The sequence below is a fragment of the Phoenix dactylifera genome, chromosome 9, assembly GCF_051530095.1.
Source record: "Phoenix dactylifera cultivar Ajwa chromosome 9, Ajwa_hap1_PhDact_Kaust_v1.1, whole genome shotgun sequence".
Taxonomy (NCBI): domain Eukaryota; kingdom Viridiplantae; phylum Streptophyta; class Magnoliopsida; order Arecales; family Arecaceae; genus Phoenix; species Phoenix dactylifera.
The window spans coordinates 27,778,740-27,800,402 of record NC_143198.1 but is presented as its reverse complement, the minus strand read 5'-3'; the positions used below and the strand labels follow the sequence as shown (position 1 = coordinate 27,800,402).

The following is a 21,663-nucleotide window of genomic DNA, read 5'->3' as shown; positions in this document are numbered from 1 at the left end:
TTCCTATCTAAACTCTACCGCATGAAAAAAATAAAAAGTCATGCAATTCATATAAGGATTATGACCAGTTTCCAATGCGCTGGTGAACAATCTTGACAGTATCAAGCTTACCGAATTAATTCCAACTCTACCATTTGATATATTTGCACTATCGTTTTGTTCATATCCACATATCGTCGGATATTTTATTTACAACATATTCTTAAGGCTACAGAATCGAACCCATTATGGTGAGAATTAGCATCTTTATCTTTATTGATCTGCTAAAGATAAAAAGAATCTCGAATGAAATCCGAGTTTTGGGTGATTTCGCCTTGGGTGGAAAGCTATGCATGCCATTCCGCCACTTGCTTACGATGCAACAATGTCTTGCCATGACTCCTAAAATGGTGCATGCTTGAAAACCTCGAGCTTCTTTTACATCCTTCTCTTATGGTCCCTTGGCTACATAACTGTCGACAAAAGGATGGAAGATGAATGCCTGGAAGTACTCTGGACGAGATAGCTATGATAGTTAGTGACTTCTATTCTAAAAGGCCTATCTTCTCACCACAGAAAACATAGGTAATGATATGATGTTCAGAGACCCCAAGAGAGAAGAATTCAACTGGTCATCATGATACGAAGAGATTAACATTGGTGCTTGCAATGATTATGTGATGCTCACGCGTGCTTGCTGCAGATGGCGTGCGTTTTGAGGATGGAAATATTTGCTGACCGGAAGAAAATATGCCATGACTGATGATGACTGTGGAGAGCATTCTTCGGTGCGTATCCGGAATCGAGCAAGTTTGCCTCCTGCTGCATTTGGCCTGCGTTTTGAGTTCTGAAAATTTGGATAACGTTTGCTGACGGCAAGAAAATATGTGGTTCGATTTCGTGAAATGGATGGTGTAACAGCAGTTCATTCCGGATGCTCTCAGATGCTAAAGGTAACACCACGACATGCTATGATGTCTTTTATAGGAAAAATAAATGATGTGATGTCTAAGATAAGTCCATCCTATGGAATAAAATTGGTCCGGGCACTATAGCTTGTATTGGACGTCCAATAATTTAACCATGCAGTAAGCCCACCTCACGTTCTTGGGCCTTTTGCCCATCCAAAAACTATAAAAAGTGATATATTTTTTTGTTTTTTTTAATATCATTTCTTTTTTTTATTGCGTTATGCGCCGCATGTGCTTCAGGCGAACTCCATCCTCTTGGAGGGTGATTCGGCCACGGTGATCAGCTGAGTCCGAAGGGGCCGAATAGTGATAGAGGAGTTTATATTTTGCTCCACGATATTTGGTTGATAGTGAGAGAGGGTATTACATTTCAAGCTATGCATGTATATCGTGAGGCTAAGGGGGCTATGCATGTATATCGTGAGGCTAAGGGGGCGATGGAATGGGTGATGGCATATGTAGCGAGCCACTCAGAAGGCACCTCGTAGGTTGGGTAGGCATGTCTGTTCGATACAAAAAAAAAAAAAAACATTGGAATCTAATTGTAAATTTGATAATATTAAGGACTTTAAATTAATTTGTATGAACTTCCCGTTGCAATTGTCCCGGCACGTGGCATGCTCGAAGTGTTTCAACTTTTGCACCGGAGAAATTAACTATAGCTCCCTATGGTCAACAGAAGTTTCCTCAGGATACATTTGAACTAGTTCCGGCAAACATATTGCCGGAGCTATAGTTCAAATGTTACCTGAGAGATATTAACTGGATCATAATATTTAATAAGGGTCTAATGTAACTTAGTTTTCTTCAAGTTATATTTAAACTAGTCCTCGCACTTGAGTGCTGAAGCTGGTAAAAAGGATTGCCTTTAGAAAACTATCTGCAGGCTCCTGTGTTTAATAAATACCAATTTCAAGGTCCTGTCTTCTTAACATCCAGTATTTCTTTGTCTAATACTACATTAGGTCCCTTCTCCCATTATCCAATCTTTTTTTTTCTTATTTTTTGATTTTCATAAATTTTTCTTTTTATTCACCTTCTTACAGTTATTATAATTTTGTATCAAGATTTTCTAGATATAAATACAAAAAGATCAATCTACTTTCTCTAAAATTTCCATTGCTGAGATCATATTCATGAACAAGCTAAGACAACCTTGCTTTCATAATATCCAAATTTCACCCCATGAGCTGAGGAAGGACATTTTATTTATTTGATCAGTAAAGCGAACCTAAGCTCATGGCCAGCCTAGGCAGAACAGAAATCAAGCTCGACTAACATTGCATGATTTTTTTTATATTGTGAAATAGAAATGGAAGTAGTTACACTTTTATATGAATTATTTCATAAATTATGATTAGATATAAAACTATCATTATTTTAATTATAGTTGTTGGATTTGGAGCATGTTTTTTTTTTAAAAAAAAAAGATATTTGGCATAAGTAGTTATATGATCATATGATTTGCAGCTAGACTGACACAACCACTTTAGGCTCACAACTGAATCATTACATCCTGATCTAGACTAAACACTATATACCCTGACACCTAGTACATTTACAAACAACATTTACCCAAATCAGTGAAAGACAACTGGGATTTGACCAACATTATAATGCATAAGCTTATTCTACAAGCATAAAAGAGAGTATTATTGCTGAAGAAGAACCATCTGTAGGCCCCTATATTTGATAACGCATAGTCTTGAAACATGTCACATTTGAATTAGTATCGGCATCGCACTTGCCGGGACTAGTTCAAATGCTTGCCAAACAGGCTCCCCTCCCTTGCCACCTTTTCCTCCGCATCTAAACAGCTAAAAGATCTCTCCACTGCTCATGATGCCCTTTCGTTGCGCACTCACGGATGTCCCATTTACACCTCTCTCTCTCTCTCTATCCATCTCTCTCAATATGACTTTGCCGAGGGAAAGGAGAAGTGAGGACCAAAAAACAGTATTCCACAAACTTAACAAATGCTATGAAAGACATGATATATATATATATATATATATATATATATATATATATATATATATATATATATATATATTCATTTTGCCATTGATATTAAGCAAGATACCAAATACCACATATGTAAACCAAAATATCAAATAAACAGCATCTGATCATCTACCAATTAATCAATTTATAAACAGAAGGAAGATGCAGCACAATACACACATAATTTTTATATATAGCCCCAAAAGGATAAAGCCCCTCCAATAAGTAACACTCCTTACATACCCCACTCCCAGTATATATATTTTTTGTCGCAAACTACATCATCAATCGCCCTCAATGAGCAAAGAGAGCAACCAAAGAAGCCAGAGAAGCTAGCACAAGAGCAAATAGACCCGGAATAGCCACAATCGATCCATTCTCCATTGCCGGGGCCGGAGACGGAGCCATGTCAACATCCTGTGCACCAACCACAGCCAGGAAAAGGAAGAAAAGGAGCAGAGAAACCTTAAGGGAGAGCTTCATCAAAGCCTCCATATCTGCAAATTTCCCAACAAGAAGAAGAGAATTTGGAACTCAAGAAGGAAACCAAGGGTTTCTTTTTCGCTCCCGAGTTGAGATCTGGGTTGGCCGGTGTTTATGGGGCTTGGATGTATTTATAGGTGAAGATTTGGGAAGTGTGAAGAGAAGGCAAAGAGCCAGCAAGGAAGAAAAGCCGTTGGATGGGGAAACTTTTCCGAGTTCTAAAACGTTCAAATTCCGGCAATTACGCGTGAGTGCTGCGGGTGGTGGGGCAACCGAGTGAAGTAGCCGTTCAAATAAGCATACGCGTGGCGTGCAATAATTGGGGTGTTCGAAGACGGTCCAACTAACCGTTGAAGAAGGGTATGATTGCTTGGCGGACAGGGGAAGGCACGGGCGTGGACGTAAAAGCTGTAGGCCGGAGGTAAGTGTAACTCGATGGTGTGTACGGAAAATGGAATTTGTGATTAGTCACCATCTGGATGGGCTGATTGTGGCCGGAGATCGTCGCACCATTGGCCTGGCGGCCATTAAGGTAGAGCTTCGGGCAGCCTAAAAGGGCATCTTCTATGCACGAAGAGTGCTCAGAGCAGAGCAGGTATATCTTGAGGAAGACTTCTCCACAGTGATTGAATGGATTTAGAGAGTAGACCATTACGGGGATGGCCACCCGCTGATCGGTGACATTCGCAGACTGGTCAGGGAGATCGAGTCTTTTCAGACAGAATACGTCTTCAGAAAAGCAAACAGAGCTGCAGATTGAGTTACCTCCTTCGTGGCTCGGCACTTCGGTGACTTTATTTGGACGAGGACTACTGACACTCCTCTTCCATTGCTTCATTTTCTGTCTTTTGACTTATCTGGCTGTACTCATGTGAGGATCATATGAAATGCCGCTTTTACGAAAAAACAAAAGAAAAAAAGGATGTAGGCCGAGTGTAGGGTACGACATGCTTGGCCCGTAGATTTCGGATCCAACGTGCAGTTCATGCTAGGGTGTCTTGAAAATGGAGGGCTCTTGCTTATTCCAGAAAAGAAGAGCATCCTAGTGAGATGCTAAGGATAGTTGCCAAACACATAAGATAGATTGTGCGAGAGCCCTTCATTTTTTTTTATTTTAAGCAGGAGACATGGCAATAGCAATCGAAGCATGCACCACTCTTCGCGGTGCAGAACATGCATCCGGTCATTTCACTGAGGTAGCTTAACTTGTGTGCTTGTTACTCATAAAATCAAAAGATGCTTAGGTTGTGTCCAAAGACTATGGATGCGGCCTAAATTTGTTGCTAAATTTCCATTAGAGCTAATTACGGGCTCAGTTTGAACACATAAAATGTTTAATTTAAAATAGGCCCGATCAGGAGCCCGGCTAAAAATAAATATAGTTTAGGCCCAACGGCCCGGCACGTGAGTTTTTTTTTGTGCCTTCTTGAAGTACACAATTGCGTTTGAGATTTGGGGGCATCATCATATATTATAGAAACTTATGTATGCATGTAACCTTAATCTCCACTAATTTAAATTTTTAATCTACTCAATATGGAACTATTATTCCTTAAGACCTGGGCCCGAAATGGGGGATGACATGTAAATTTGTAAATAAGAGCGTGGAAGTTTTGGTAGACAAGAATGATGAGTGAAATCTGATACCATATTAAGATTCTATCTAAAAATCTGAGAATTAAATAGATAGACCAAAAAGTATATAAGTACCTTACAAATTCTTAACCTATCCTGTATGGAACTATTATTCCTCACCACTATCCACGCAAAATGCAAGCCCGTAGCCTATGATTGACATATAAGAACTTTCCTTCTATATATAAGCCTGATAAAACCTTTGACTCCTGGTCCGAGTTTTTCTCTTTCATCATTCATCAGCCTAACATGTCTCCGTATGAGGCGTGTTAAACCATCAACGACTTCTGAAGATCCCTGAAAGTAATTATTCTTGACTGTCCAACTTGGGTCAATATACCGATCACCAAGGATCATATATTCCAATGATGGTTTCAAATTGGCCCCTGTTTGCCATAAACTACTTCCATCCTCTTTCATGCTAAAATGGATAAATCTTATTAGTTTAGCATCCACATAAGCATAAACCAAAAGCCAAAGTTAGGTTTAAGAAAACCCAAAAATTAACGCAGGGCTTAAGCTATCATATAATATATATATATATATATATATATATATATATATATATATATATATATATTACTTAAAAAAAGAGACAGAGCCAAAATATTACATGGCTCTGCTACCTACATCAAAAGATCAACTTGTTTTTGAAGTGATCCAGCTCATGACATGCTATCTCAGAAGTTACCATTGGAGATCTTTCATCACCACCAAAAGAGCTAAAGCAGACCCATCTCGCCAGCAGTAGTTCTAATTCAGAACCAAGACGAAAAGCACAGCCATTCCGAGAAGAAACACAATCAAACCACGAGCATTTAACCAAGCTGAAGCAGACACCCCCCATACCCTCACCTCATCCACCACCGGCCCACACAGCGAGCTCCGGTCGTCACTCCTGGTGTTGTAATACACACTGTAGAATGCAACGCGAGTCCTTTCGGCACGGGCTGTGAAGGTGAGGTTGGCAGGTTGGCGGGTGGCATTGCCCATGGGGGAGTAGTGGAAGTTCTGAGCCTGGTCTCCGGCAAAGGCCATTACAGCTAGGGGGAGCTGGCAGGAGTCTCCAGCATCCCCCAGTGTGAAGGTGAGGCCGTATTTTTTCTGTGGGGTGGTCTCTACCATCTGGGAGATGATGCCTTCCTTGCCTGAGAGGAGCTCGATGGCACGCTTGCCCTGGGGGACGTTGAAGTGGTAGGAGTCGATGTAGCGGACCGCCCGGTTGGACTCGACGATCCAGCCAGGGAGCGAGGTGGTCTCCTCATCGAGGTTGGTGGGGAGGAGGACACCAAGGGTGGCGTTGGGGAACACCCACGGGCCTTCCTCGAAGTCGCCATTGATCACAGCATTGTCTGATCACAGCAGGTCATAGACAATATTAGATTCAGAGCTTCAGTAATCCAGCAATTAAGACGGAAGAAGGTCATACCTCACCATTCCTCGCACAAAAATGCTTTAGTAGCTCGGTTTTGTTCTCATAGGACTGCATTAATGTCTACGAAGGATATTTAGTTAAATGAAATTTCCTAAGATCTTTGCAACATAAAACAAGAAAAAGAGAAGTGTAAGACTCTAGCAGCACACCCCCAGGGGCCAGGAGCATATATATGAATGCATGCACATACTTCAGCATCCATCCACTGAACACTGCTCCATTTCCTGCTGTGAGCAGTTACATATGACACCTAGCCAATATCCCCTTCCATGAATTTGCAGTCAGCTATAATTAAGAAAATCTAGATAACTAACATAGACCACCAGAATTAAGAAGAGAATTAGTAATCGTCTTCATGAATTTTAGGGACTCTGTCAAATATTGTAACCTGTACAACGACACATGGTATGATAGCAGCACCTGTGCATGTACCCAAACATCACTCGTGCAATACATAGTGGTCTGGCTAAAGCTAACCAGATTCAGATTCATGCGGCAGACGATACTGTGCTCGGTCCGATATGAAGACCCAAACCTATTTGGATCCAAATTTACTGTGTCTGTAGTAGGGCGAGAACTGCCATCCCCACATCCAATGAGTTGCTAGCTGGTTAGGAATGCTTGACTTGAACCCAACCTGAGCTCAACCTAGCTGAGTCATACTGTCTTTTACCGACCCAGACCCATTTAGTTTTAACATTTCATTTTATAGAGGGGCAAGCTATACTTCTTCAATTCCTTTGAATTATTTCAGACCAGTGAGAAATTATATCCTACACGCACCATGCCAATCAACTAATTTATTTTCTGCGGACCCTGCACGGCTATGTTTGTACATGCAGTGTAGGATATAATTTGACGTGGACCAGCTATCCAGCAGTGCCCTGATCCTCGCACCCAAGACAGAGAGATACCGAGATCTAGAAAGAAAAGATCTGAGAGAGAGAGCGAGAATGCCGGTGACTTCACCTTCAGGTCTATCGGGTGTGAAGAGCTTCTTGATGGCGATGTTGTCGATGACGGGCCCACAGGTGGGGTCCTCCTCCATCCCCGGATTCTTGAACGCCAGCCTTGCCTCCGCCCCTTCCTCCTGCTGCGCCTGGAACGCCCACGCGTAGGCGTCCCACCCCTCGACACTGTACAGCGTCTGCAGGTCCACCGCCGCCACCGCCCCCGCCGCCGACACGTTCAGCGCTTCCAGCTGCGCGCAGGTCCTCGCCGCGCTGAACGTCACCGAGTACGTCGACCCCTTTTCGAGCTCCAAGTCCTGAGACACCTCCGCCTCGTTCCCCAGCCTCACTGCATGTTTACCTGCAGTGCATCCGCTTTCCTGGCTTTTAACTTCAATATAACACCGAGTATAGTCCGCTGTTGGATAAATCGGACGTTGTAGGATGATGATTTTTAATCAATTACCTTGAGGGACGATCAGGATCATACCACCTTGCCGCTGGTCGGACTCGATGAGCTCGACGGTGCCGTTGATGGTCCAGCCAGGGAGGGAGGTGGTGCCCTCACCGGCGGCAAGCCTGGGATTCGGGAATCCCCGGGTGGGCGGCGTCTCAAAATCTCCATTGTTTAGCAAGCCTGCAGCAGGCCAATTCTGTTTAAAATTTGATTTGTTGGAGTGCAATAGATGGAAATTTGAGGATAAAATCGTGTGTAACCACTTTTGATGAATTATCATGTATCTACAAGAATCAATGTATGATCATTAGTTTGATTAAAAAAAAAAGAAAAAAAAAGGGAAGCATTGAACTCCCAATTCAACAATATTTGGTCCTTATAAATCAATGAACTTCAATCTACCAGATCAACAAGACATCGTCACAAATTCTTTGACCCAAAACGCAATTGAGTTGGCTCAGATTAGGTAGGTTGCACTTTGGGTTGCATGTCGAACATAAGTTAATACAACATTATAATATTCGTCCTACGCTTGAGTTCGGTTGGAGACAAGATTCTGAAAAGAGCAGTTTCATCAAATTTTGATATTTTCATGGCTAGGTTTAATTGCTCAAGCCTCCACCAGAAGGTTGAGTGCTTGACATGATTAGACTCAAACTCAGGTCCACTAACATGTTGCATTCCCTTAAGGTGGAGGGCACACGCAACAGGTACCACAATAATTTGTTACCTGGTAGTGGGTCCACACGTCAAAGCAGAGGAGTAGATATAGTTGTCTTGGAAAGGATACTGCTGTAAGATTTGTTGCAGTCTGGCGTCCCCTTCCTTCACCCATCCATGACCCCTTCTTGACCTGTTCTATGATCTATGACTCTTATCAATATTTAATTTTGGTCGACCGGAAGAAGTTTGGCTTCCAACTAGATTTTCTTGTACGATAAATTTTACTTCTGGATTCTATCCAGTTCTACTCGTATTGAATTTGTTGATCTTCTCGAATCAGATAAGTACGAGGTCCAAGTTTTTCTTTGATAAAAAAAAAAAGTTCCCTGGAGCCAAATACATTGGTTAGAATACATACCCGGCAGCGAAGGATGTTAGTCTGCTTTAATAACGTTCGACACCATGCCAATAAAGTCAGGCACATGGAACGTAATGAGTGTCATCGCTCATGCGCAAAGCATTAAAGCCAAAAGAGATTGGCAGACGGCTTACAGCTGCCCTCTGTTACGGCATAGAATGGGAAGGGATTTTACTTGATGAAAGAGCAATGATACGGCAGCTCAGAAAAAATTACTCAGTTATCTTGCACCAATCACTTCATTAAATGGCACATTTCACAATGCCAATTCAAAGGGAGCAAATAGCAATCAGAATACACCACACCAGCTGAGTGACTTGAATTACAATTTTGAGTTATTAAAGCGTTTTATTTCATGAAATCGTATTCCGGAAGCCAATCCAAGCTCAAGCAAAAGAGTGTGGTCTAGGTCTGCTGCACTCTGATGCCATCTCACAAACCACCGGTATGAACAAACTTCACAATGCAACGGACCTAAAACGCTCTACTAAGACCAATGGCATGCTCTGCTTAGTAAGAAGGTAGTGATACGGTTCCAGAAAGCTTCCACTTTCATGAACTTTTGTTCAGCATTAGAGAAATTTGAACCAACAAGAAGCTCAATTCATCTCTCACATTCACTTGGCATTAAGCATGGACACAAAAAGAGGGGGAGAAAGAAAACTGCCATTAGAAAGCATAAATCTTTAGGATGTGTTCCTGTGGTGTAGCCTAAAGTTGGATACGGGCCTTATCTACTGAAAAGGATGGACTAAGATGGTCCAGGTTGCAGAAGCTCATTTCGCTAGAAAACCTCTATAGAGACGCTCATTTCATTAGATACACAGCTCAGTTCCCCTACAAGCACAATTCGTAGAGAAAGAAACATGAATAGCATATCTACCAAATAGCAGAGTATACTTATCTGTGATAAACATAAGAAGTTACACTAATCTCTCAGGAAGGCAAAAGACCGGAAATGTAGTCCTTTACACTAGCTCATTGAATGCCTAACAGTAGCCAAAGTCTACAGTTTTTAAGGTGGTGGAAAGCATAGTCTCCCTTGCCACTGCTAAGAAAAATTCCAAGAGAAAGAAACAGAGGGTTTGTTGATGGATCCAATCCCTTTCAAGCTTTCATTTCCAAGGATTTAATTTCTTTCGTCCACTTTTTTAATATATGACAACAACTCAAAACAGTCCCTCCTAAAGGAAAATGTGCCAAGGATGGCCCATATGCATGTCTCCCTCTTCCAGAAGGAATTATTTCAATCAACCATAAGTTTTTTTTTTTTTTTTTTGAGAAGAACAAATCAAATGAAATCCCTAATTAAGCCTAAAAACACTTCCATATAAGTTAAAAAGTTTTAAAAAATGTGGAATATGTGTCAACCAAATCAGTGCTAAACCCAGCATTATATCAATGAATGAAGTGTAGATAAAAAAGAGATACAAAAGTGAATTAAGAGTTCAAGAGAGGAGAAGAGAAAGGAAAGGGAGGGGAAAAGAGAGAGAGAGAGAGAGAGAGAGAGAGAGACTCACCATCTTCTACTACGGCTGAAGCCCACTGAGAGAGGAGCAGCAGCAGCACCCAAAGAGAAACCCAGGACCTTTCCATCTCTCCCGGCAAAGGGCGGGGGCTCGGCCGATTTCCTTCCACCCTTACCCTCCTTTTCTCTCACTCACTCTCTTCGACTCCCACTGACTCGCGCTTTTGGCTGGCTTTCCGCTCCTCGCCCTCTTTGCGTCGGTGATTCCCTTTCTTTTGGCTTTATGTGTACGCTTCTTTGTTTACTTCGTTTTTGGCATGGGAAAGCGTGAAAGGAAAAAAATAAGTAAAGAGAAAAGCTTTGCGGAGCCAATATTATTCCGCGTTTTACGTACTGTACCCTCTTTTCGTTAAAAAAAAAAACACGTACCGACAAGGATGGCTCAACTGTGACCCTTCCCTTTTTCTTTTTCACTTTTCTTCACTCAGATTTTCCTTTCTTTCTTTCTTTTTCTTTTTTTTTTTAAGGTGTCTGCTCTTGGAATTCTTCTGCTGGGGGTTGTGACTTTTACCGCAAACGTAGATAGATGCTTGTTCCTACTAATTCCTTTCGGTCATAAAGAACATAAAAAGGATGGCAGTTAATCTCATATGTTGTCATGCTTCTCGAGTTTTGTTTGGATTCATGAGCTGTTAGATTTTCTATATTTTTATTATTAAAAGATATAATATCATATTTAATTTCTAATAAATTTAATTCATTTTATCCAAATAAAAGAGAGATGCATTTGAAGCGTGGTCTAAGATAACAGTTGTCGTGGGGACCATAATAAGAGTTATAACAATTTCAATAGATGTTAGTTATGACAAATATTTGAAATGGTATTCTAAATTGTATCTAAAAACATTTAATCGTACCAAAAAATAGCAAAATTTTAAAATATGTCCCTTAATTAAACTATAGTTTATTATAACAACTATTATGTGACGAGAATAACGGGCAGTATTTTCCATTTTTCCGATTTGGTAAATAAAATGACATTCCAAATTTAAATTTTAAGACAATGAAAAGAATTATTCCATCCATTGCAAAAAAAAAAAAAAAATCGTTCCCGTTAATTTTGTAGTAATATGAACAAATATCAGTATTGTTTTTTCATTCATTAATCATCATTTTTGTTATAATGATCATGGCATCCACCGTTATCTCAAAGATAGATTATTTCTACTAAGGATAACCCTTATAACAGCGGACAGAAGTTTTCACGAACAACTGTTACCACGAGTCAAAAAGCACTGTTGAAACCTTGGCGTAGAGTACAAATTAAGAGAGCAGTGGGCATATCTACTTGTTAGCCAGATGTTCTATTAACATTAAGATAACTTACCATCTAATAAAATAAAATATCTCCATTGACGGATCTTAGCTAGGCACCATCTTCTTTTGGCTACAAGTAATGATGTTGGTGCTTTAAAGCACCAACAAGGTAAGTGACCCACAATTGTAGCCCATCCATAAAAAATTTATATATATATATATATATATATATATATATATATATATATATATATATATATATATATATATAGGTAGATAGATATGTACTTCCAGAGGCTGAGCACTTGTAGAAATTTCTTTCTTCTACATCCTTCAACTTATTTCCCATGAATAACGAGAAAAGCTAACAAATCATCAATGGCTGATCATGTCAATGCAATGATAGAATAGAAACATGAATATTAACGAAAAGTATATAGTTTATGTCCAGCAATCGCGCTTCTCTATCACACAAGAGGAGGTTATGAATTGGAATCTTAGTAGTGCTACTTTTTTCCAGAGAAAATGGAATTTTGAAACGTTCGATCATGTAACTCAAAATCAGAATGCATTAGAGATGGTGCTAGGGGCAATATATAACTAAATAACGATTGTAGTATATCCAAAAAAAAAGAAACAGAGAGAAAAAAAAAAAACACTGTAAAAGATTTCTACTGGTCAAATCTTCACCGCATGCAGCTTGGAAGCTAGAGCAGGTTTTGTTATCGGATATTACAGAAGAAGCCTCATCCACATTGCCGGGAAGAGACTACTCCTCTGCTCTAATCCCCATGCCAAGCTATATATAGCGTGGGGAAGCTCTTGTCACTGCTGTCTCCAAATTCAGACCTATTCATATCTGCGGTGCACCAGGTTTGACATCTAAAATGAACTGAGGTGGATTGAGGGCTAGTCCTATGCTTTCCCAATTTTCATATTCCTCCAAAGTTGATGCAACCCAAACATGACCTCGATTGAGATTTCTCCAACCCTACCCAATTCCAACAAGCAATTCGACTGGGGATTGAGTTAGAGTTGGATCTTGTCTGTCTCACTTAGGATCATTGGAAGATACTAAATATTTTTGTTAAGCTAATATTGTCCCAATTTTGATTTTACCTAGATGCAAGTTATGCGAATAAGACCAACGATGATTTAAAATAAATATAAATATCTCATAAAAATATATGAAGTAAATTGTTTATTTGACTGGGGTTGGGTGGGCTAGTTTGGAATATTTTAGGGTTGATCAAGTTGGAACAGGGATGAGTCAGTATAAGTTTCAACCATGATTATTTCCGCCTATATAGAACTCCAATCCACAATCAACTTAGTAGTCTCATTATCCCAATTCATATATTATTTTTTTCTAAAAAGCCCTTTTCCTACCACTGTTCTGCAAAAATACATTGTTAATAATACTTTCATTGGAAATGAATGTTAATTGAGACAGCACAAATTTGTATTATGATTGAAGTACCCATTTTTGCCATTTCTCCCTTCTGTGTGCTGCACCAAGGTACTATGTTTATTTATTTGAGAAATCGACGATCCATGTATTTGATTATTTTGGGCCCGGAAAACAGGCAGGGGAATGCGACTTGTTGAAAGGCTATAGCTTGTTCTGATAATTCTAAAGTTATTGTTTCAGAAAGTACTTGTTTTGCTCTTGAAATAAGCTTCTACCAATCTTTCTTTATTGTTTTTGGGATCTGGATCTATTATTCATTCAATGGAACCTATTGTTGGATATTCACCAGAAAAAAATCAGAATATAGTTCTTATGGGTGGTTTAACAAGATATGTTCCAATTACAAGAACTACTTTTTTATTAGGTACACTTTCTCTTTGTGGTATTCCACCTCTTACTTGTTTTTGGTCCAAAGATGAAATTCTTAATGATAGTTGGTTATATTTGCCAATTTTTGCAATAATACCTTATTTCTTGTTGAACCCTAGCACTTGCATTTGTCCATCCTCACTCTTAGGAGTGCAAAGAAGCCAAGCACTAAGCTACTCTGGTTTATCTCATAAGAAAGGTTATATGAGCTGGTGTTGCCAATGTCAGCAGCTATGCTTATTTATTAACTGAATGAGTGCTACCAAACCAAGCACAAGCTTCTAGTTATTTTTGCAAACACAAGATTTTTAGGCTGCATGGTGAACAAACCGGCCAAGTTATTCATCTACTATATTAATTTGTTTTCGTCTAATATTGGGCATACTATAATAACCCAGGACCTCACCCAGAATAGCTAGTCGAAAGGTATTATTTAGATTTCTTGATCCTATATAAGTACTCAAAATCTACGCAGCTAATAACCGATGTGAGACCAAACACACGCCCACACGGGTTCTCGCATACTTCTTCCGTTTAAGTCCGGATGTTCTTGTCAGACTAAGAGTTTAAATCTATTCAAATTTAATTACAAGCACTACGATCAGCTCTAGTCAGTCTTAATGGATTTGTGTTGCAGTATTTCATAATCTACATAGGTTATGAGCCGGGTCCGCTCTGATACTATTTGTATTAACCCAAGACCTCATCCAAAAAAGCTAGCTGAAAGGTATTATTTGGGTTCCTTTATTTTGTATAATTACCCAAGATCTATCCAGCGAATAATTAATGTGAAACTAAATGGACGCTCGCATAGGTCCTCACACATATAGATAAAAAAAAGTTTGCTATCTAGTATGGGCGGAATTAAATACCAAAATGGACGTTGAGCAACATTAAACTTAGGAACAAGCTGATAAAATGGCGTTTCTACTTTGTTTCATGTGCAAGGCCCAAATGGCAAGTGTATTATGTATGGCCCCAGAATCATGAGGGGAAAATTTATTGTTTTACTTGGCATATCAGCCTCTTACGCCTGTCACACTGGCCTGGTAGGCCTCTTTATTTCCTTTTCCCACCTCCTGATTTTTGAGCAAGGGCTAGAAAATCACTGCATCATCCCTATACCTAACAATTTATGAAACATCTAGAAAAGTCAAGTTCCAATACACATGATCTGCTTGTACCGAAGAAAAAAAAAGAAAATAAAATACATACAATCTACCATCCAATTTACTAGTTGGCTCCATTTCCATGGCAGATGTAATATGCATCAAAGATTGAGTAATGGATGAAGTATACTCCAACTGGAAGCCCAATAAGCAAGGGCACATGTAAACAGAGTGCATATGATCACAATGTAATGAAATGTTCTTGAACATAAGATGTATTGAGTATGTCTTGAGTTCACAAGCTTTAAAGAGGCAAATAAGTTTTTTTTGGAGCATAGTACAATAGGTAAAATGAGTAGAGCAAAGAGGAAAAGAAGAAAAGGTCCTCTCCACCCCCATACTTGTTTTACTTGGATGTCATGCTTGGTTAGCCAGAGGTGTGAGGGCGGAGTTTCCTTGAGCCAGACTAACCTAATTATTTTAGAACATTAGTTCAAGTTTAAATCGATTTACTCTCTTATAACCATAAGAGAAAAGAATAATTGAGCGTTCTAGAAACCAGGGTATATTGGGGGATATAATTTGAGTGAAAATCTCAAACTCTGCAATCCTTACTTTTCTACAGTATAATTTTTTCATTATCTCTACCTGTAGATATAAGTCAATAAACCAAACCATATAAAATCATAAATAGTACATTCATATTATTTGTTTTTTTCTCTTATTTCGTTATTCTCCTTACTTGCTGTAACAAGACGAGCAAAGTAAATATAATGATAACAAACTATAAATCTGAAAATCATAGAGTAAGATACAATTCATGAAGTATTACTAGTAAAAACTCTTCTTGTCACCACTCGAGCTGCATGATTCCGATAGCTGGTCCACTCGCATCATGATTCCCTCTCTCATGCAGGGAGAGCACGACTCCCCACCTAAAGGGTCCATCTTATACTTTTGGGATGTTCCATTAAAGTTCTCTGCTATTAAGGCGACGATTTCTACTTCCTTGTCATATCTAAAATTTCCCCAAGGGACGAAATGCGAGGTATTCCTCCCCACAAAGGAAAAAGCAAGGGTGGATGCTAAGGTGCGTCCAAGCTCCAAAGTTTCATTCACATTTCACACTTAAGGTACTATTAAGCTCGCTTGTTTTTGGTTCCATCTATTCTTTTAGCACCAATAAGAATGGATCAATAATAGAAGAAATTCTCTGTCTAGTGCCTCACAGATGCAGCCAGCTAAGAGGATTCATGTTCTTTATACAAAGGCACGTGCTGTGCACGTGGTGGAGGCAATGCTATACAACAGTGCTGGAATTTTTGCTGGGCGACACCTGAATCCTAATGGGAAGGGAAATGTTGGGAGTGAATGGAATCTTTAAAAGGCTCAATAGGAAGGGTGTGGGGTAAAGATCTTTGCATCTATATCACCTTGCTCTTTGCTTAATTATGGCCAGCACCTTGGTTTTCTGCTTTAAAGGGACAATCATAAAAGTTTACAACAGAATGTTATTCTTGTTTTCATTTTTTTTTTTGTTTGATAGGGCAGTTTCATCTCTGCTATAAACATAATGGCAAAAATAAGCAGGCACCTGCCACTGTTCTATCCAACTCTTCTTTAGAACTGTCAAATGCATTTTGATCCATTTCTCTCTACCAAGAAAAAACTGCAGAGTAGTTGCATATAATAAAAAGATGGTATTCATAACCCTTTTAGTATCATTTCAAGACACACCATCATTCAGTGTAAACCTAGACCCAGATGGCAAATATGCCATGCTCGATTGATTTGGGGAATTTATAGAACTAGCTCAAGCTTTCCAGTTGGTGCCAAGTGAAATATAGAACTAAGAAAATATTGTGATGCTTTATTTAATTAATGATAGCTATTATTCCACCGAGGAGGAGATATAACCTTGTCTTTTCTTCTATATTTTTAATGTATTTGTTGAGCAGGAAGTTCTAATCTTGATTAATTAACTGGTAGAAAGTAATAAAGATTGACAATGATCTTTGTTTTTCATTATTATTATTTTCCATTGTTTGTTTTCAGAAGAATGCTTTGTTACCATGTATCTTGTGTTTGGATATGCTGTGTAGTTTTATTATCGATAATGCTATAAAGATTTGCTAGTGATCTAGTATACAACATGAATGGAGATGTACTATCCATGAATCGAATCCAAAACCTTTGGTTGTTAAGAAAAGCAATGTGTCCATTAGTGCAAGCTCTACTTCATGTATCCTCGATATTTTTGCTATCTAAAGCAATGTGACCATTACTTGCTTTGCAATTTGTGCAAAATGAGAGAGTTTGGAGTGTTTTGATTGATATGTGGGGTGCAATCCAACAAACGACGTTGCAAAGAAGATAAATCGTTCATTCACGCGAAAGATACAACCCGAACCTCATTCTCGTCTTCTACTATCTGAACATCCACTTTGGATTTGTTCGGATGCTTAGGTTGAAAATTTTATGGAATTTGTGAATTGGGCTAATACAACTAGTATAATCATAGAATTATAAAATTGGGCTAGGTCTAGATTCAAAATTATTGAGGAGAAGCTTTGGAATGGGTCGGCCTGCATCCCATAGGGACGCAAAAAAAGAAGAACTACATAGCCCAACCTATCAATCCTATAAAAATTTTAGCCCAATCAATCAAATAGGTCCTTAATGTATATAGTGGGATAGGATAGCTAAGCTTCCAAACTGCTGTCACGGGTTAGTAGGAACGGTCTCATATTTTTCTCTCTTCCCATCATACATCTGGAATAAGAACTTTGCGGAATAGGTAGAGACACAAAGATACATCAAAAAATTAGGAAATTCTGCAACTCGTTGGCAATCTAAGGAAGAATTTAATTACGAATGCAGACGGTGCAAGCAATAGATGAGCCACGCGGTTCGCACATATCATGAGCTCTCATTTTTTTTTTTTCTTTTGGAAAACCGCAAGCCCCCATGTCAAGAAAAAAATTAGGTACATGGAAATATTTTTCATTTGAAAGAAGGAAAAACACTCAACAAAATAGTAAACATGACCCTTTCATGCACCTCAGTTTCCTAAACCTTGGATTACTGCACTCCCATGACCACCATCTGGACATTAGTTTTTTTTTTTTTTTGGTAAGAAAAGTAACAAATAAAAAATGAAATACACAAAAGAACACATTCACCACCTCCGTAACCATAATTTCTCCTGCTTAATTAACAGCATCACCTCAACCCCTTAGAAGCAAACTTTTGTCACCTCTGCGAGCATTTTCTCCTGAGCCATTCTTGTGTCAGCTAGCCAGCTCTTTCCCTGTGCGCATGGGGTGATCAGAGGTGGGAGCAGGCATTCTTTTAAGATTCTGCTGGCGATATACTTGCTTTAGCCTCTCGATCTCGTTCCTTAATGCTTCTTGGTGGGCTGCGATTTTACACAAAACCACAACCCAAATCCATTACAAGAGCTCTCCAAGTAATTATAAAGCTGTCAGGTTCTGAAATGCATATTGTTAACTGCTAATTGAGATTGTTTGATAGATTTAGTTGTGTTAACGTAGTTCCTGTTGTCGCATTGTATATTCCATGGAAGCAAAATATGTTGGGCGTAGTTTAAACTTTTATATAATTTTAACCATGAATTATATCGGCCCAAAATATGTAATGTGATTTAACTTTTTTTTTTTTGTTTTAATTCATAGCTAGTTTAGATCTTATAGACTATTGTGAATGGTGTCAAGCTGAGGTTTATATGAAAATATATATATATTTTTTAGAAGAAATTCTTGCGCAACTCAAAGGAGGTTTCGTTAAGGAGAGGCATAATGTATTCAGATAATTATATTCCAAATTGTATAGGGGTGGGATTAACCGTACAGTTGTTAAGAGTTGGTATTCGAAACTGGTTCAGTAAAGAAGAAGATTTGAGACTTTGGGGGGAAGAAAGAATTTGTTAGATAACTAAGGAAATTTATGAGACTAATAATTATTGTTAACGTCCATGCATGATTACATGCAAGAACGTCGAGCGTGGGAGGGCACCAACCAAAAATTGCAGACTACTGACAAATTACATCGATTATTTGGAAAATCTTCACATGATTATCTCAAACATTAATCATGAATAGTTGTAAATGTGCTATGACCATCAATAATTTAAAATAATTTCTTAGTCATACATAATCTTAAAAATCATTCGGCAAATGAAAGAATGATGAACATCCAGAGAATTTTGGGCAACTACTGTGCAATGAATTTACTGAATTTATTGGACACCTGTAACGAAATTGGGGGAAAAAAATATTTGCATTCAAATGTCATTTATACTTCCCTTGCCCACTTGCATTATGTTAAAGTTTGGTCTTTAGGAAAGAAATTATTATGGACTCTAAATAACTGTGTAAGAATTCAAAAATAGTTTAGGTACCGGAAAATTTCGACCAAATTCTAGTAATATCGGCATATGGGTGTAGGAAACTCACCATCTTTAAAGATTTTGTCCTGCGCCAGGGCTGCAATCCGCTGCTTGAGATGGCTGTTCCCCACTGTAAGAATGGAGCGCTGGTGATCGAGGAATGCGACCCGAGGCGACAGGGCTGACACCTCGGTCTTCGTTTTAACATCCGAAGGACAACAAAATTATTAGAGAACGTTGACCAAAATTATGAAAACTATACCAGTTTACGCTGTTGCGTTGTCCCATGGAACCTAATTTCCTGTCAGAATTCAACTCGACATTATCATGATGATATGGAGAATTCAACAGCATGGCTACCTGCAACGTTGTTACGCTGCGCTCGAGCTCCGAGATGTACTGCAGCTTCCTCACTCGCGACCTCTGCGCGGACTGCCGGTTGGCTAATATCCTGCTCCAATCCAAGACTCGATCAGAAGACTCAAAACAGCTGAGGCCAATTCACGAGTAAAAATGAGGCAGATTGTCGTAAAATTAATGGCGGCAATGGGCCTCATCACCTCTTGACTCTCTTGGGGTCCGGCCCTGCGGCCGCTTGAGCTTGTGCCGGCGCCGGCGGCCCGGCCTTGCGGGCACTCTGCGCCTCCTCAGCTGACTCCATCACTGCGGTCAGCTGGTCGGACAAGGTGGCAGGCTTGTCATCGTTGATGCTGTTGTGGTCGGACGGCGTGGACGGGTTGGAAGACGAGACGGGGAGCGTGGCACCGGCGGAGGGGGATGAAGACGGGGGGACGTCGTCAGGGAACATGGACATGAGCTGGTGGTCGTCAAGGCCATCGAATTCGGCGGTGGCGGCAGCCTCGACGAAGGTGATTGAGTCGCTGGCAGAGCGGCGGTGGGAGCTGCGCTTGGCCGAGGAGAAGTCGAGGAATTCGTCGACCCACGAATGCTGGGAGCCGGGAGCTGGCGGCGAGGGGGTGGGGAGGAGGGGGGAGCCGGACGCAGGGATGGAGAAGGGGGGACGTTGGAGGCCGAAGTTGGCCCAGATTGGGGGCATGGTGGTGGGGATCTTGGGAGGGAGCTGAGCCATAGCTCTCTCTCTCTCTCTCTCACGCGCGCGCGCGCACAAAAAGCGCTTGGTTCGAGACCGGCCAAGCAATGCCGCCTAGATGTAAGAGCCTTGTTTGCTTGAAGCCCAATGGATAAGTAATGAGACTGCAGAGATCTTCTCTTTCAATTCAAATTCAAATAATTAACACTCAATTTGTTTGTGTTCCTGGAGTTGGCTCTCTCTCTCTCTCTCCCTCCCTCTGTGTTTTCTTTGTTTGTTGTTGCTGTTGGTGATGTGGTGGGGGTGGGAGTTGAATTTTCTTATGTTGTAGGTAGGGGTGAAGATATGGAGGAAGAGAAGGGGGGATCACATGACAAGGCAAGAGGGGACAGCTAGCAACAGCTGGAGAGAGAGAGAGAGAGAGAGAGAGAGAGAGAGAGAGAGAGAGAGAGAGAGGCTGTGGGCTTTATGTAGATGGGTCTGGTTGCTACTGTCATTCATTGCTCTGAAGGAGCATATGTGCATCATCGATGGCGATCCATGTTGTAGGGTTGTTTATGTTTGGAACCAGATTGGCGAGGTTGGCTTGATGACATGAACTCGGTTTTAGATCCAAGCTCCAGAAAAGCCAGTTCATGAAACAAAATATGTGACAACTAATTTTGTGCTAGCTCTTCTCATTATCGTAAGTTCGGAAGATTTCAAATAACATTTTAATACATGGTTGTTGTTGTTGTTGTTCATCACCGCTCGAAAGGATGGCTTGTTAAATAAATGGTTATACGACCGGAGTTGCATGTAAGCGAGCTCAAGTGAAGCTTGGTAGGTCTGTTTAACTCAAGTTTCGTTCTAATATTTATGCCTATCGTAGTTATTTTTCTTAACATTTTGCAAGATTCTTGTTAACGACTCATGCTTTGGCTTTATTAGAAACTTTTATTTTATTTAAAAAAATATTTTCTAAATGAGTGAGCAGCGCTAGTGACTAAGGCACAACAAGCCAGTAGGATCATTGTCAGACATAATTGCTAAGATGGTTATAATAGGCAGACATGCACATGTGACACAAATGCTTATAGAAAAAACGTATCATTTTTATACATCATTATCATGTTTGCGTTATCGTTTTAATTAGACATTGTCTCATTAGCTAGCACAATGTCGGTTAATTTACTGTGAAGCTAAGGAGAAGTATAATGTAGATTGAGACAGCAACAAATCAGATCCAAAACCCAAGTCCGAATCAAGAGCTAAGCCTAACAATTAGTAGATATTACCAAGTATAATGTAGATTACTATCAATTTATGGTGTAACAAGAGCTAACCCTAAGACATAGCTTGGCCTAGTTACTGTAGCCGCATGTGTCCACACATCCTTGGGCAATAAAAGCTACATGTGATGGCAATATATAATATAGATGCAAGGATGCACATGGAAACAGAGATTCCTTCTGCAGTAATTCTTCTAAGGGTTG

At 39.9% G+C, this 21,663-nt stretch overlaps 2 protein-coding genes across 2 annotated transcripts; both read right to left on the bottom strand.

Moving 5' to 3' along the window:
* Positions 1–5,626: 5,626 nt before the first annotated feature.
* Positions 5,627–10,711, bottom strand: LOC103709448 (protein BIIDXI-like). Its single transcript, XM_008794771.4, has 4 exons — positions 10,516–10,711; positions 7,924–8,094; positions 7,477–7,818; positions 5,627–6,424 (listed from the first exon to the last, which is right to left on the bottom strand). The coding sequence occupies exons 1-4, from the start codon at positions 10,589–10,591 to the stop codon at positions 5,826–5,828; spliced, it is 1,188 nt and encodes a 395-aa protein (XP_008792993.3). The 5' UTR covers positions 10,592–10,711; the 3' UTR covers positions 5,627–5,825.
* A 7,005-nt stretch (positions 10,712–17,716) lies between these two features.
* On the bottom strand, positions 17,717–20,679 carry LOC103709447 (basic leucine zipper 6-like). Its single transcript, XM_008794770.5, has 4 exons — positions 19,698–20,679; positions 19,498–19,588; positions 19,205–19,331; positions 17,717–18,147 (listed from the first exon to the last, which is right to left on the bottom strand). The coding sequence occupies exons 1-4, from the start codon at positions 20,225–20,227 to the stop codon at positions 18,020–18,022; spliced, it is 876 nt and encodes a 291-aa protein (XP_008792992.1). The 5' UTR covers positions 20,228–20,679; the 3' UTR covers positions 17,717–18,019.
* Positions 20,680–21,663: the final 984 nt, after the last annotated feature.

Excerpts from the sequence above, each read along its gene's own strand:
- LOC103709447 (XM_008794770.5), bottom strand. The coding sequence starts at position 20,227 with ATGGCTCAGCTCCCTCCCAAGATCCCCACCACCATGCCCCCAATCTGG. Across the intron at positions 19,332-19,497 it reads GCAGCGTAACAACGTTGCAG|ACCGAGGTGTCAGCCCTGTC; the intron begins GTAGCCATGCTG and ends GTTAAAACGAAG. Across the intron at positions 18,148-19,204 it reads GGACAAAATCTTTAAAGATG|CCCACCAAGAAGCATTAAGG; the intron begins GTGAGTTTCCTA and ends GTAAAATCGCAG.
- LOC103709448 (XM_008794771.4), bottom strand. The coding sequence starts at position 10,591 with ATGGAAAGGTCCTGGGTTTCTCTTTGGGTGCTGCTGCTGCTCCTCTCT. Across the intron at positions 8,095-10,515 it reads TTCAGCCGTAGTAGAAGATG|GCTTGCTAAACAATGGAGAT; the intron begins GTGAGTCTCTCT and ends GGCCTGCTGCAG. Across the intron at positions 6,425-7,476 it reads CACACCCGATAGACCTGAAG|ACAATGCTGTGATCAATGGC; the intron begins GTGAAGTCACCG and ends TGCTGTGATCAG.